The sequence below is a fragment of the Cucumis sativus genome, chromosome 1, assembly GCF_000004075.3.
Source record: "Cucumis sativus cultivar 9930 chromosome 1, Cucumber_9930_V3, whole genome shotgun sequence".
Taxonomy (NCBI): domain Eukaryota; kingdom Viridiplantae; phylum Streptophyta; class Magnoliopsida; order Cucurbitales; family Cucurbitaceae; genus Cucumis; species Cucumis sativus.
Window position 1 is genome coordinate 19,160,380 of NC_026655.2, and position 16,125 is coordinate 19,176,504.

Sequence of the window (16,125 nt, forward strand, 5' to 3'; positions counted from 1 at the left end):
ATCTTGAAATATCGATCATAAGCCAAATCAACGGTGTCACGTTCCATCAAAGCCTCCCTTCAATCTCTCACCAGCGTCCCTCCATGGATGAAAGCGATAGCTATAGCACATGGGACCTTTTTTCTCTGAAAAGAACGGTCATGGCTGAAGCAACGAGTTCCCTGTTTCCTCACTTTCACTGTTAATCACTGCGAAATGCCTTGAACGAGAGTTCATACATTTTCACTGAACTAGGCTATGGTTTTCGTTTTTCTTTAGCTTTTCACGAACAGGCGATGAAGCTAATTCTCTAAGCTAATGGAGCTGGTTACACATAGTGCTGCATCGTTGTTTTCATCTGCTTCATTTCTGTGTGTTTCAAATTTGAGTTTTCCTGAATGTAGACGCCGGAATTCGAAGCAGAATGTTGTTCGAGGTCGCAGAAGAAGTGATATCTGTTTCGATTTGGATGCTAATTGGATTCATTCGTCGTTGAATAGAGCGAGGAATCGTGGAGCGGAGGTGAGGACTTCAGTCGCCGTGGCGGAAGAGGTTGAGGTCTCCAATTTAAATCGGTTTGAAGTGTTTGATGGTACTCCTACGCCTTTCGGTGCCACAGCTCGAGAAGATGGGATTAATTTCGCTATCTATTCTGCCAATGCGGTTTCAGCTACTCTGTGTTTGATTCATCTTTCTGATTTACAGGAGGTAAAGTAGAAATAAACTTGAATACATTGTTGTTGTTTCTCCATAGAAAGCATCTTATTCAATATTGCCGTTGTTCGGAACTTTATTGTCAGAAGTGCATTGTAATTTATCCTTCAATTCACGTTGGCTTTTCTTGAGGGCATTTAGATTGGTGGCTTTTGCTAGCATATGCATTTTATGGAACCCTAAACGTGGATGCTCTATTTTATGAATCCTTCCCTTTCACGATTGTTATGTTGATAAACTTATTTCTCTTGAGGCACGTGTGTGTGAAAATAATTTCTGAGTCTTATCTCTGATTTAGCTTACTCTGAATCGCTTACTTCACTGTAGCTGATCCCATGGTTACTATTAACTTTGTGCAGAATAGAGTGACCCAGGAGATCACACTTGATCCCTTAACCAATAAAACTGGGGATGTCTGGCATGTATTTCTGAAGGGAGATTTTACTGAGATGCTTTATGGCTACAAATTTGATGGGAAATTTTCGCCTCAGGAAGGATGCTACTTTGACTCTTCTCGGATTTTGTTAGATCCATATGCTAAGGTTCGTAATTTCATCATTTTCATTTTGAAATGATAACTTGTATGCCATATTTATAAGTTGCATTATTTCATTACTGTGGCTAGATTGTAAGTTGTACGAAAGGATGTGTAGCAGGTTGCTGACTTTCTATTTCTTTTCTCAGGCTGTTATTAGTAGAGGGGAGTTTGGTGCCTTGGGACCCAATGACAACTGTTGGCCACAAATGGCTGGGATGGTACCCACTGCTAATGAAAAGATAAAAGATGTATTTATGCTTCTCTCTTTCAGTTTCTTTAATTCGTGTCTGTGTATACAGTCTATGGTGCTTCTCAAACCTTATGTTGCAACTGTTAAATGGAAAGAGTTTCTGCAGATCCCCTTTTATGGGGGTCCCTTTTCTTTTCTGTAATTGCATACCATCAATGAAATTATATTATTTAATCCAAAAGGAGGTTCTAAAGGAACGACCATAACCATTTAAAAAGATCTAAAGCAGGGAATATTTTCACTCCCCAAGTTCCCAATCTTTAGACCAATCTCTTGCCAAGTTTCAGCATAATTTACTAAATGTGGCCCACCTCCCTCCTCCTCATACGCCCTGGAAAAGGTCTCTCATTACTCTTTTCAACCTTCCCTTGGAATACCAAAGAACACCAATTAGATCAAGGTGTGCCATCCTTCTTTTAGAGAAAAAGGTTTTTTCCAGACTGAGCTATGATCTTTTTTTAAAAAAACCAAACCTAAAAAACAGAGACCAGAATGCTTATTAAATAGGCGCAAAGAAGAGTTAAAAGTAACCTCCTCTTTTCAATGCTTTTGCAAGATAATGCAGTTCCATTTCATTGTAAATTGCTTCTATGTGCAGGGCATCTAATATGCTTATATAATATATATTCGACTCAATGTTTTCAGTTTGATTGGGAAGGAGATTTACCTGTGCAGCATGCACAGAAAGATCTCATAATATATGAAATGCATGTACGGGGGTTCACCAGGCATGAATCAAGCCAATCAGAATTTCCTGGGACCTATCTTGGTCTAGTTGAGAAGTTAGATTATTTGAAGGTACTTTTCTAGAGTGCTCCAATAATAAATCAATGCTCTGTACCCCTTTCTGCGTGCTTTTTTCTTAATATCATTCATGTAGCTCTTATCTAAAAAAGGTTAATACTAGTGTCATTGGAGAGCAGCATTTTCTTTTATACATTTTTTATTTGTTTAATTGTGATGAATAGCAAAATGGGTTGTCATATTGGTAAATGTCACATAAATAAATAATTTGCAAATATGGAAAATTTTTAAATTTTCAGGGTTTCATTGATATACCATTTTCTTAGACTATCTCCTTGGCCTTGAGTTTAAGTTGAAAAAAATATATGGGTCTCGTAGTGAAATATTGGATTTTGTTTCTGGTTGGGTCTGATGATGTTTTTTCGTCCATTACTCCATCCAATTTCTAATAATATATTCATTTAATCCGTTTTCATTCTTCATGCAAATTAGGTTGTTCCGGATCTGCCCTTCCATTATCTCAAATGTTGCTATCTTTAACTAGTAATACATATTCTTCATCCTTTCCTAGTTAGTCAATGACACAAAATCTTTCTAATTATCAACTTTCAGGAACTTGGAATCAACTGTATAGAGTTAATGCCATGCCATGAATTCAACGAGTTGGAATACTTCAGCTATAACTCTGTCTTGGGTGACTATAAGTACTTTTTGACACCTTTCTTTGGAGACCTTTAAATTTTTGCTATAGTTCAATGCATGGCTTGAAATTTTCCTCTGAAGAAAAGGGCTGAGATCCTTGGACTGTTTTTATTTTTCGTTTGTAGTTCACACATAGTTTTATTTTATAAGAGAACAAGTCGCCACTCTTGAAGATCTGTCATATTGTAATGGCTTTGCTTGGTTTTTTTTATTATTTTTCTTATTTTATTTTCTATTTTATTTTATTTTATTTTTTATAAGAAATAAATATATTCAAAGAACAAAGAGAACAACCTAAGGGCAAGGGATAAAAGGGCCCTCCCCAAGAAAAACTAAAAAAATAAGGGTCTTCCAATTGTTGAAAATCATAGAAAGATTGTAATTATAAAAGTGTTTGGTGTTATTCGAAGTTGTGTGTTAGAAACATAGTCCAAAAGGAATCAAAAGAATTATAGTTGTCTAAAAAAATTCTACTATTTCTCTCTTTCCAAATACACCACAAAAGGGAACAGGTTGCACATCTCCACAAAATGTTACCCGTCGAACTAAAACCTTTGCTATTGAGCCCTTCAAGCATCCAACTATCAATCTTACTAGGAAGACAAAAATCCAGATTAAAGATTTTGAACAACATATTCCAAGCATTCATAGTAAAGACACACTGAAAAATAAGTGGTCCAAGGTTTCCTTGTCATTGAAACAAAGGCAGCACATTGAAGGACTGAGCGTGGTGGACTGGAATTTTTCTTAAGCTTCTCATGAGTATTTAGACTTCTATAGACGAGCGACCATTAGAAGAACTTCACCTTTTTCGGGATTTTAGTCTTCCAGATGTGACAAACTAGAGGTAAGGCGATGGTGGGGGATCTTTTGGTTAATTTAAGAAAGGTAGACTTCGTAGTGAAATTACCAGCAGCACTAAAGATTCCAGTTAAGACTATCACGATCATCCGTTATGGCCCACGAATGAAGAGTTTCCAAAATGGTAGCCACGTTGTCGAATTCATTATCTGACACATTTCATCGAAAACCCAGATTCCAAGAGTGACTAACATTACACTAGCAATCACCCATGAAAGCATCCTTATTCAGCGAAATGGAAAACAAATTAGGAAATTTTTTCGAAAGGGGTTGAGTCTCACATCAACTATCCTTCCAAAATCTGATTTTTGTTCCATCTCCTAACAAAAAGGCTGAAAAATTAAAGAACGTCTCCTTATGTTTCAAGATGCTAGCTCACAACCTATAAGACCTTTCCCTATCCTGGGCTTTAGTAGACCAACCATTCTCCTCCAAGTCGTAGATGGCCACAATTAAACGTCTCCATAAATCATTCTTTTCCTTACAAAATCTCCACAGCCATTTGGTGACAAGTGCATTGTTCTTTTGCCAAAAGGAACCAATCCCAAGGCTGCTATAACAGATTGGGCGAGAAGTAGTATCCCACTTCACAAGGTGGGCAGCCGACTTAGTTGACCTCCCCGTCAAGACAAAATTCATGACCATCTTCTCCATTTTATTGATGACACCAATCGAGGCTTGCAAAAGGGAGAACAAATAGCAAGGAAGGCTATTCAACACCAACTGCACAAGGGTTAATCTGCCACCTTGGAGAAGGACACATTCTTTCGTCTATCAATTTTGTACCTGAACCGCTTCTCAAGGGAGTTCGAAGCCTCTTTCCTATTGCAGGCCCCTCCAGTAAAGAAACCCAATTAATAAAAGGGGAGAGTATCCACCATGCAACCCAAGGTATTAGCGTAAGAATCCAGATCGGCAGTATCAGGTTAATACCTGTTAATGAAGTTTTGGCACCGTTAAGGGACAAGCCAGTTCCCAAGAGAAAGAGATTAATCACCCTCCACCAAGCCTCCAGATTTCCATCCTCCCATGCAGAAAAGAGAAGAGTATTGTCCGCATACTGTAGGTGAGTTAGATCAACAAGCAGAAAATGGAAACCTTTAATGGTTCGCTTCTCATTATAGTAATGAATAAGAAAGCTAAGGGCGTCTCCCACAATTGTAAAGAGAAAAGGGGCCAGCGGATCTCCCTAACGAATGCCCCTTTCGGGAAATATCTTTCCCCTTGGCCTGCCATTGACAATGATCGAGAAATTAGTTGTCGGTAAGTAGCCCCAAGTCCATCTCCTCCATCTTTTACTAAAGCCTTTTAAGCTTCATAGTCGTATCAAGAAAGGACCAATCCACCTTGTCATAAGCTTTCTCAAGGTCAAGCTTCAAAAGAACAATTTTTTTGCCTTTTAAAGACCGATCATCAACAACCTCCGAAGCTATAAAAATTGCATCTAGAATTTGCCTCCCCTTCACGAAAGCCATTTCTAGGTTTTAATTTGTATGCCATGAGCAATAATCTGTACAGACTTTTATACTAAAAAATATTCCAATGACATGGGAAGTTAATTTTTATGTCGGATTGGTTGTCATGTACACCTTAAGAATAAACAAATACAATGAAATCTATATACCAACTTTTTAGAATTTTTACCCTTTTTTCAATTAAATCACTTCATGAACTCGATTTTTTTTGTCCAGGATGAACTTTTGGGGATACTCAACAGTCAATTACTTTTCACCAATGATACGATATTCTTCTGCTGGCATAGGAAACTGTGGCCAGGATGCTATAAATGAATTCAAGCTTCTCATTAGAGAAGCACATAAACGTGGAATTGAGGTGGAAGAATGAAACAATTCCATGGTTACTCTTAAAATATGACTTATTTTTCAATTTTTTAGTTGACATTTTTTTTATCAGGTAATCATGGATGTAGTTTTCAATCACACGGCTGAGGGGAATGAAAACGGCCCAACTATTTCTTTTAGAGGTGTTGATAATAATGTGTATTACATGCTTGCACCAATGGTATGTATCTCTAGGATTATTAATTTTTCCCCCTCACATTTTATTTAGAGGAAAATAACATATCATCAGTATAAGATTGAAGAATGATCTTTTTGCAATTTTCTTAATTCAGCTTTCTGCAAAGTTTATGTTATTTAAACTATACTAGTTTTTTTGTACTCAACTGCTCGAAACATCTGTAGGCTTACCTCACCACTAATTCGTTGGTTAAAATTTAAAGATATCGAGGATGGAAAAAACCAAGGATATCAACACTGTTAAAAAGAAAAGAGAAGATCAATTCTCCCTTATAATTCATGAATGCTGAAATTAATGGAGAAATGTTTGAGAAACTGACTACTGGTTCTAATGTCTATTTCTTTATATATGTTTAAGGCTTTGATGTGTGCATTCAAATTACAGAGCCCTGGCATTCAGTATTTCATACTTACACTCGATGGCTGTTTTAAATTTAAATCAATAGGATAATATTACACATGTGCTAAAATTTAAGTGGAAGATTAAGCAATGGTTATGGTTCAGTTTAGTCTTCTTCTTTGTCTCTTTTTTAATCTTTCTTTGTATCTTCTTTTTTCAATTATTTTATGTAATCATATGATTCACATCTTAACCATGGTTTTCCAGGGAGAGTTTTATAATTATTCGGGATGTGGGAATACATTTAACTGCAATCATCCAGCTGTTCGCACATTCATTGTGGACTGCTTGAGGTAGATGTATCATAGTTTCAGACACCATATTTCTGGCACCTGTTGGTTTCAGTTTATTTAAAAGTATTGAAAGCGGTAAAAGAAAATAGACATTGGGTTACGTGGAAACCCAAGTACCGGGAGAAAAACCACGATTTGACTTTCTTATTATTATTTTATATGAACAAAAGATACAAAGGAAAAAATAAATAGACAACAAGCTTATGATAAAAATAAAGAAAGAAAGAAAATTAAGGTAAATCTTTCCTTGGGCCAAAGCCCACTAATTCTAACAAAAAGACATGAAAAGAGGTATGTCAAAAGGAGAAAGAAAATTAAGTGTATACTTTTAGAAAATAATTTACAGCGAACTTAACATTCAACAAGGTTAGTTAACAGCATAATAAACCAAATCTAAACGAGGATATAAATTGAAAATGCAAAAAAGAAGGGAAAAGAATAAAAATCTTTTTAGAGAGAGGCACCCCACTGTAGAACGGCTTATAGATGTACGTAGAGACAGGTATAAACCCAGTCATAGCCCACACCTTCTTCTATGGGCTTTCAACTCTTAAAAAAAATCTTCTACTTCCCTTGCGCTAGATATTCCACAAAAAGAGACTCTCCCTTGTTTTGAAACAGTGAGTGAAAGACGATCTTCTCCATCATTAAACAATATCAACTTAACAGGCCAAACACATATCAAAAGTCCAAAATAATCTATCTCAAATCAAGTATGCAAATTAACAGCCCCATGAAACCAAAACTAGATTCTCAAAAGTACCCACAAAATATGCCAGCTGCCTTGATAATAAAGAAGAGTGCCACCGTTTGACTATGATCAGTAGGATATTTTGGTTTATGCATGTCCAGCCTTCTAAATTTGAAAATATTTTACTATCTGTCAGATTATTGCTTCTAGTTTAGTCTATCATCTCTTTTGGTTTTACCCGTGGTCATTTCCTCAATTCCTCCCTTTTCATGCAAGAAGCGTTGAGATGACAAGTTCTTGTCTTTAATCATTCTCATCTTCTTTAGGTTTTTCTCCTTGGAAGTAGTTTTGTTAAAAATATATCAACTGACCCTAAGCTATTGTACTTGTACTTGACTATTCCCTTTGAGTGTCTGCATATCATGCATTTTCAGAATAATTTATTTGGTTTTTGAGATGCAAACCTTTGGCCACAGATATTGGGTGACAGAAATGCATGTGGATGGGTTTCGCTTTGACCTTGCTTCTATAATGACCAGAGGTAGCAGGTTATTGGCTGATCTTTCTGTCTGTATGCTTAATTTTTTTATGGATACTTATCTCACTATTCATCCTCTTCCTCTTTTGTGGACAGTCTGTGGGATGCAGTAAATGTGTACGGAAGTCCAATAGAAGGTGACATACTCACAACTGGCTCTCCTCTTGGCAATCCTCCATTGATTGACATGATAAGTAATGACCCAGTACTTCAAGGAGTGAAGGTATTTACCCTGAATCCCTCTATTCTACTTGATTGTCTGCTTCACGGACAATTGTAAATATGACCTAGGGTCCTAGATGGTTTTCTTCTTTCTCCTTTCTTGATTTCCAAAAAACAAATAGTCAAAAGTATGTTTTTATTGGATTGGAGTTGTTTTTTTTGTTAGACTGATTTTCTTACGCCCTTGTACATACTTTCATTTTTTTGCCAGTTTGCTTGCTTGTTTTGTCAACGTTGTTTGGAGTTTGTAATGGTCTTTAGCTTTGATTTGTTTTGTCTTTGTTTTCCAAATTATTTGTCCCTAAGAGATTCTAGCTCTTTTATATTTCTCTTGTACTCTGAGCATTTGGCTCATTTCATTTAATTAATGAAGAGTCTCATTTCCGTTTCAAAAAATAAAAAAATAAAAGCTCAATTTTTAGAAAAAAGAAACCCAGAAAATCATTTCCTTGATGCATGTGATATAAATGAAATATGGCCTCCTTAAAGGCATGCTTTAAAGCATTTGGTCTTCTTTTTTATCTTATGGTAGGAACAAATCCTATTTTTTTTTTTTTTCTTTTTCATTTTTTGTTATCATTATGGATTATTCTTATTCCCTCTCTTCTTATATAGCTCATTGCAGAAGCATGGGATGCTGGGGGCCTATACCAAGTAGGCACATTCCCTCACTGGGGTGTTTGGTCAGAATGGAACGGGAAGGTCTGAAAAGATATTTTCCATTTTCTTCATCATTCACTTATATTTGATCGACAGTGTTGAGAGGTCTATGCTTCCAAATTGAAAGTTAAAAGTAAATTATTGCCACATTACCTGAATACAAAAATAATAAAATAATGACTGGAATTTGGTGGATCGTCAATTAGCCAAGTAACTTTAAAGATTTCTCAGAACTCGGAAGTCTTAATGACATTGCTTTAAGAACTTCTAGTTATGTACCTATATATTTTGGTATTGTTTATTTTGTTTGATCAACTTTTTTGTTTTTGGATCAATTTCAGTATCGAGACGTTATACGGCAGTTCATCAAAGGCACAGATGGGTTTTCTGGAGCTTTTGCTGAATGCCTTTGTGGGAGCCCTAATCTTTACCAGGTTACGTAGAGTTTCTCTTCCCTGCCTAGTGAAATAATGTTACTTTTCTTTAGATAGATTAATCCGTCCATGACAACATTTTATTAGAAGGATAACAACAGTACCATAATAGCTTTGGATATATTTTCAAGAATGAAGAAAATAAAGTTGGGATTTGGAAGTAATAAACAAGGAACCACTGTATACCAGCATCATAATGGAGGTTTACTTTCACAAGACTTCCTGTGGGACATTGAACATTATAAACCAGCATAATGTTGGGAGCCTTGTAGAGGCCGTCCTTCATTTTTGTGGGTTTTGTTTTTTGTTTGCCCATATATTCTTTCATTTTTCTTTTTCGATGAAAGTGGTTATTTTCATAAAATATATATATATATATTAGAAACCAGCATAATGGTTGCATTGCTAGGGAATAGGGCTACGATTAAAAGGTCTGTGAGTTGTATATTGCACATGATGCTTGATACTGCCTGGTTAAAGTGGATGGAAATGTTACAAATTAAATTTCCGTTTTTAATTTACTGTATTGAACGATATCATATCAAAATATATTTATAGTTTTTCTAATTCTCTTAGTTCTTTTCTGTAGCAGATTAGATATTGCTGATGATTACACAAGTATGCTACAATTATTTATGCATATGAATATTAAAATTTAAAATGATTATTTTTTGAGGAAAAACTTCTTGGGGTGAGGAAACAATCGCATATTCAGTGACTCAACACTCTTTTGATAGATTTGTATACTGTTTTTCTACACCCGCTAAATGGTGCAGATTTTATGTCCCTTTACCAATTACAGTTTGGTTGATCTTTTGGCTAGTTGGAAGGCTTTTATGAACTGTCTTTAGGTCAGGGTTATATTTCATCACATCAATGAATTATCGTCTAATTACCCTGGTCAAAGAAACAAGTATTTTTTATTTATAGTTTAAATTTTTTTCTTTTTTTGTTTATCCTATTAGTTATAATGTTGTTTAGGATATTTGCATATTGAGTAGATTTCTAACAATATTTTTTAATATGCATATCGAGTTTAATGTCTAACAACGTTTTTACAGGGAGGAGGAAGGAAGCCATGGAATAGTATCAACTTTATTTGTGCACACGATGGTTTCACTTTGGCTGATTTAGTGACTTATAATAGTAAACAAAATTTAGCAAATGGCGAAGAAAACAATGACGGTGAAAATCATAATAATAGCTGGAACTGTGGACAGGTATGCAATCAATTGTTTGCATCTCATAAGACCATCGTTGATGTGGTATTAAGATAAAATCATTGGACCTTAATAACAATAGGCATACTTTAGGATTAGGTATTGTTTATCAAATAGACCAAAACCTCTTTAATGCCTTCTGATGGTTAAAGTTTAATTCTACTAATGGTTTCAGAATTCTGCTGGACTCCTCTGCAACATTTCTTCCCTGAAAAGATATTATTATTAGTATCAAATTTTCATAAGATAGTAGAATTATTCTTGCCTGAAAGCCTTTACCATTTAGTATTCAATGGGTTCAAGTCACTCACAGATAGAGATTGGGTTATGTTTTAATCTAGTTCATCAATCAACGTAATGGTTTATGTTTTCTATTTAAGAAATAACTAATAAGTATTAAAGGCTCCTGGTTTGTAAGGATGAGTATTAATCTTTCTATACAGGCGTCTCCAGAGAACTTCTTATTCCTTTTTGGAGTCTGTCGCTTAGTTATTCGATATGTTTAATATTTTTGCTATGTTTTCACTCTTTTTAATGTGCCCGTTTCTTATAATATACAGGAGGGAGAGTTTGTTAGTATCTCAGTAAAGAAATTGAGGAAAAGACAGATGCGAAATTTCTTTGTCTGCCTCATGGTTTCCCAAGTAAGGTCCTTTGATATGATATATGACCTGTTAATTTTTTACGTTGATTAAACAAATGCACAAAGGATCTCTCGCTCATATCATACTGGATGTGTCAATCAGATTATAGGGACATCATATTTTCTTTCATATACTTGTACAAGCATTGTTCTCTAGGTTTGACGTTGCTGTAGTTCAAAGTTTAGCTATGCATGTATGGGAAGTTGTGGTGTTTATGGCAGTAATATTTGTCCCTTGAAAGCAATCTTTTTTAGCTTACTTCTCCAACACCTTAGAATCCCGTTCACATATAGGAAATTTTGATGATATCTTGATATAGAATCTACACGTTTCTTTTAAAAAATATGTTAGTAGGTGTCTTCTTTTTTTTTTCCTCAATGAAAGTTGTACATATATATATATATATTATAGGAAAAGGAACCTCATAAGAATAAGTGAATTACTATGAACATCCTAATATCACCCTTGACTTGAGAAAAAATAATATGAAATCATTTTTTATGAATATTGGCATTGAAATTAACATAAATTAATTAACATATCAAACTACTACAAAGTGCAAACTAATTTTTTTTTTTTTTTAGTAAGGCATAAAAAATAACCATTTGTTATGAGGATCCAAGGAACCGGTTCAAGTTTTGGTGTGAGATAAAAGGCTTATTGGATGCAGTGTTGTTAAGGCGCAACCGGGCGCTCACCTTTCAATTGCTCGACTTTTTTTCTAGAAAAAAAAAACATTCTTATCCAATAGGTTAAATGGAAGTATCAAAGTTTCTAAAGGTAGAATTGAAGAAAAATCAAAGAAAGGAAGGAGAATTGAAGAAGAAAAAGAGTCAAATAGAAACAAAATCATTTTCATTTCTATATATTTTTTCAAATATTTTTTCCTCAACATTATTTGAGTTAATTCTTTCTAATCTTGTGTATTTTTTATTTATTTATATTATTATTATTATTTATTATTTTATTAACTGTGCCTCATTTCAATAAGGTTACCCTTTTTGTCGCTTCTCTTCTTGAGGCGACTAAAAAGTTTGTCGCCTTAGAATGCATCTTGCACTTCGAAAACATTAATTAGATACGTATCTATCTTAAGATAGTTGACATTCCGAACCGTTGGTAAAGAGATTGTGAGAAATATGGAAATCTAAAGGTGGGTGGTACCTATAGATTCCAACAAAATGAACACAACCTAATACGATTTTACAACTCGGACTTCACCTTCGTTGCTAAACACTGAAAATAAACACGTGGGTTGTTTGTGCTTCGATGGTAAAGTTAATTCAATTCTCAACCAGATTCTTTCTTGATGACTTTGAATTCTGGTTTAGTCGAGTGGGTTACTGTTTATCATTGAAAAGTTTGTATTCTTTTTTTTTAAAAAAAGTTACTGGTAGTTCTATCTCCTCGTGAACATTCTTGTAATATGGATGGTGGCATGCACGTAGCATATATACTCGGGTCACAGTGTTAAGCAACATTTATTTCATCGCAGTTGCTTCCTACTGTAATAATGAGTCTAAAAACATGTACAATAGAATTTCGTCCAATTTGTTGATAAAAATTCTTATAAATTAGTTTTCTAAACTTTTGTGACTAATTTTATCTGATCAGGGCGTCCCGATGATATTAATGGGTGATGAATACGGTCACACGAAAGGGGGGAACAACAATACATATTGCCACGATAACTATGTAGTTCCTTTATCTCGCTATTTCCCAAACTTTTTTTTGAGCTGAAATTCAATGCAGTTAACCTGCACTACTCGCTTTGCGACAGCTCAATTATTTCCGGTGGGATAAGATGGAAGAGTCAACCTCTTTTGACTTCCATAGATTTTGCAGTCTTATGACCACATTTCGTCAGTAAGTGCCTTCTGAATTGAGTTGTTTCGTGAGTTTGGTGTTATGAATGTCTATTAATCCCGTCTTTCTATGCCATCTCTCTATGATCTTTTGCAGTGAATGTGAGTCACTTGGCTTAAACGATTTCCCAACGGATGAGAGATTGCAATGGCATGGCCATTCTCCTGGAAAGCCAGACTGGACTGAAGCAAGCCGTTTTGTTGCATTCACATTGGTACATTCCTTTCTCCAATCAATATTTTCTCACTCAAACACAAAACATTCTTCTCAAAATTATCTTTCATTCTTCATATTTTTGCTCTTCTGCCTCCAACTTCAGTGAGGAGAATAAGTTAAATATTAAGTATATTTAAGTTATTATTTTTTTAATTGTTAATTTAGATCAATTAGTGTTTAATCAGCATTCTATAATTAGATCATTTTCTCATTTTCTTGTAGGGTTCTAGATAGCCACTTTTTAGGTTGTAATATGAAGCTTTTGGTTATTATTGAACCATATTGCTTCTCAACTTGCTGAAATCATATCAGTTTGACGGTTTCTGTATATACTCTAAAGACTGGTTCTTATAATGAGATGGCTTGTTTGCTAGGTTGATTCGGTAAAGCGAGAAGTCTACATTGCCTTCAATGCCAGTCATTTACCTGTCACGGTGACGTTGCCCGAGAGACCCGGATATAGATGGGACCCTTTGGTCGACACGGGTAAGAATTCACCATTCGACTTCCTCACAAATGACATTCCTAAAAGAGATGTGGCAATCCAACAGTATGCTCACTTCCTTGACGCGAATTATTATCCCATGCTTAGTTACTCTTCCATCATTCTTCTACTCTCTCCTGAAGAACCCGCATCATCTTGATCTTCTAATAATCGCACCTCATTTCCCTTAAAACTGCTTCCTTTCATGTGTGTATGTATATATAGATTGAAAATGCATGAGGGGTGGACAATCAACTTTTGACTCAAAATCGAGAGTACAAGCTTATGTCATCTGTGCTCGTGTTTGGAGTAAATAAATTGGGATGTGAGTGACATTTATTTCTTTATATCTTAAGTTCTTATACGACCTTTTTCTTTACATAGAGACATGGTTTCGTTTGGTAAATTAGAGTAATTTTGTTCTGTGTTTCGTGGTAGGGCTACGATTTTCCCCTTCCATAATGCTATTGTCATCTGTTGGGTGATATTTGGATACATCTTCTCAATGCATTTCATCCTCATCACTCACTCTAACAAGAATTGAAATACTACACGACATAAATAAGAATAATTTGTCACATGTCAATGATGAAACAATTTGGTGGAATGCGTCAGAGTTTTTTTTTTTTTTTTCTTATTGCATATATCTCAAGGTGATTGGTTGAAAATTGATCTCATCTCACTATGACTTATACATAATTTCAACCTATTTTGTGACTCTAATGCATGTAGAAGTGTTACTGTTAGTTTGGGGGATTAGACCTTTAAACCTTTATCGTTGTTGAAATAATGTTTTTTTTTCATGAAATACTACGACCCTTCCTCACTTTTTTTAATAAATTTAGAGCCCTTCAATTCATTATGGGATTATAGGTAGCTAAGATTTTATTATTTTTACTCCTAACATTTTTTCATATACAACAAAATGATTAACTTATTTACAAATATAGTAAAAAGTAGCAAAAACTTCTCATTGCAAGATCTGTTTTATTAAGACAATTAAGTCCTTCAACTATGACAATGGTACTAATTTAGTTTGAACTTTACTTTGTAGTGATGTAGAATGTTTTAAATTTGTAACAACGGCGTTTCAGTAGTAAAATATATGGTTGAAATTTGGTGAGAAATAAAATATATGGTTGAAATTTAGTGAGATTTCTTATACATGTGGACCAAGAAATCAGTTATGAAGTAAATGTATTTATTCAATGGCAAACAATAAATCGTTGTACAAATACAAATTTAACACTTTGAACGTTTTGGGTATGAAATTGGTGCAAATTTAAGACAAAAGGTATAATGTTGCGTACTATATATATATATTTCATTTATTAAACACTGCATACTATATTTATAGTCTGAGACCTAACATATTTACCCCATTGGAAACAAATTCTGCTTGTACAGTTTTACAATTGCAACCTTTTGAATATGAGACGGACGATTGTATTGCACTTGCTCTAACTCGATGAACAAGGCCGTTGTACAAAACCTGAAAGTTGCGGACAATCTTGTAGTATAATGTAGTCTCTGAGAGAATAGTTTTATAAAATGTGGAAGAGAAAGAAAAGCGTTAAAACATTCACAAGGAAAATATTGAAGACATAGAAATTAAAGTACAACAAGACTTAGTCGGAGAATTGACAAGTGAGTTTTTCGCATAGTACACTTTAAACACTTTTAGATATGACAAACTTGCATATGAAAAGTGTGAAATGTCACTTACAAGCAAGCGACATAGAAATTAAAGGAAACAAGCTAAACACTAAACTAAGTACAAAAGCATAAACATAAAATGGTGTGAGGTTGTTTGGACATACAGCTATAGGCAAACAACACCTTGGACGAGCATGCTCTGACACACAGCGCTGCCCCATCCATCGATTTCCTGTACTTTCTATATTAAATATTTATCTTTCTGTTTACATTCCTTTCAATGGATGAAGGGAGGTTCAGTTTGAGAACCGATTTTTCCTAATCAAAGGCTTTAGAAATTCGTTTGGTTGTAAATTCTTACAATCAAGATTACTGATTTGGTTATCAGTTTGGCTAAAAATCAGGAAGACGAAGCCCAACAAGGCTTTCATGTAATGGAAGAAGCTTGAGGTAAATATCCAGTTTTCAAGTGGCACAACATGCTCGCAAGCAGTATCTTCTTGTTGTTTATGATCTGATAGCTTATCTTCACTTTGAGTATCAGAATCATTCTAGTTCTCAATCTTAGTTGTATCAAAAGAGAAGCATGGTATTTGCCTGGAGCAACTGTAATATAAACTTGTCTAAGTAATAGAAATGACGTTAGGAAAATGTCTTTGAATATTTATGTATTCTGGATTCAACTAATTTGTCTTTCAAAGTCCTTAGAATTAGAAACCTTATGTTGTCCTCATGCAGCTGCATTTTTTCATCCACTTGAAGTTTCTTCGTACATGGGAACCAAATGAAACATAACTTTGCAACTTCTCTAACTTGTGGGGATCTTGGAACGAAGGTTTGATCTTCAATAGAAAACTCTTCATCTTGCCTTTCATCTTTGGGTACTTTAGAATTGTAAATTCAGTTTCACCGTAACACAATACAATATCAGTAGAAGAGAGCGATAATAAGAAAAAGTCAAAATCGAACATGTT

The 16,125-nt window shown here is 34.7% G+C and overlaps 1 protein-coding gene across 1 annotated transcript; it reads left to right on the forward strand.

Moving 5' to 3' along the window:
- The first annotated feature begins 31 nt into the window (after positions 1–31).
- Positions 32–13,901, forward strand: LOC101205766 (isoamylase 1, chloroplastic). The gene is made up of 18 exons (XM_004149628.3): positions 32–687; positions 1,053–1,235; positions 1,378–1,479; positions 2,127–2,279; positions 2,838–2,929; positions 5,480–5,621; positions 5,703–5,810; positions 6,435–6,520; positions 7,688–7,759; positions 7,846–7,972; positions 8,587–8,673; positions 8,973–9,065; positions 10,127–10,285; positions 10,846–10,929; positions 12,544–12,624; positions 12,710–12,795; positions 12,892–13,009; positions 13,386–13,901. The coding sequence occupies exons 1-18, from the start codon at positions 298–300 to the stop codon at positions 13,653–13,655; spliced, it is 2,433 nt and encodes an 810-aa protein (XP_004149676.1). The 5' UTR covers positions 32–297; the 3' UTR covers positions 13,656–13,901.
- The last annotated feature ends 2,224 nt before the right edge of the window (positions 13,902–16,125 follow it).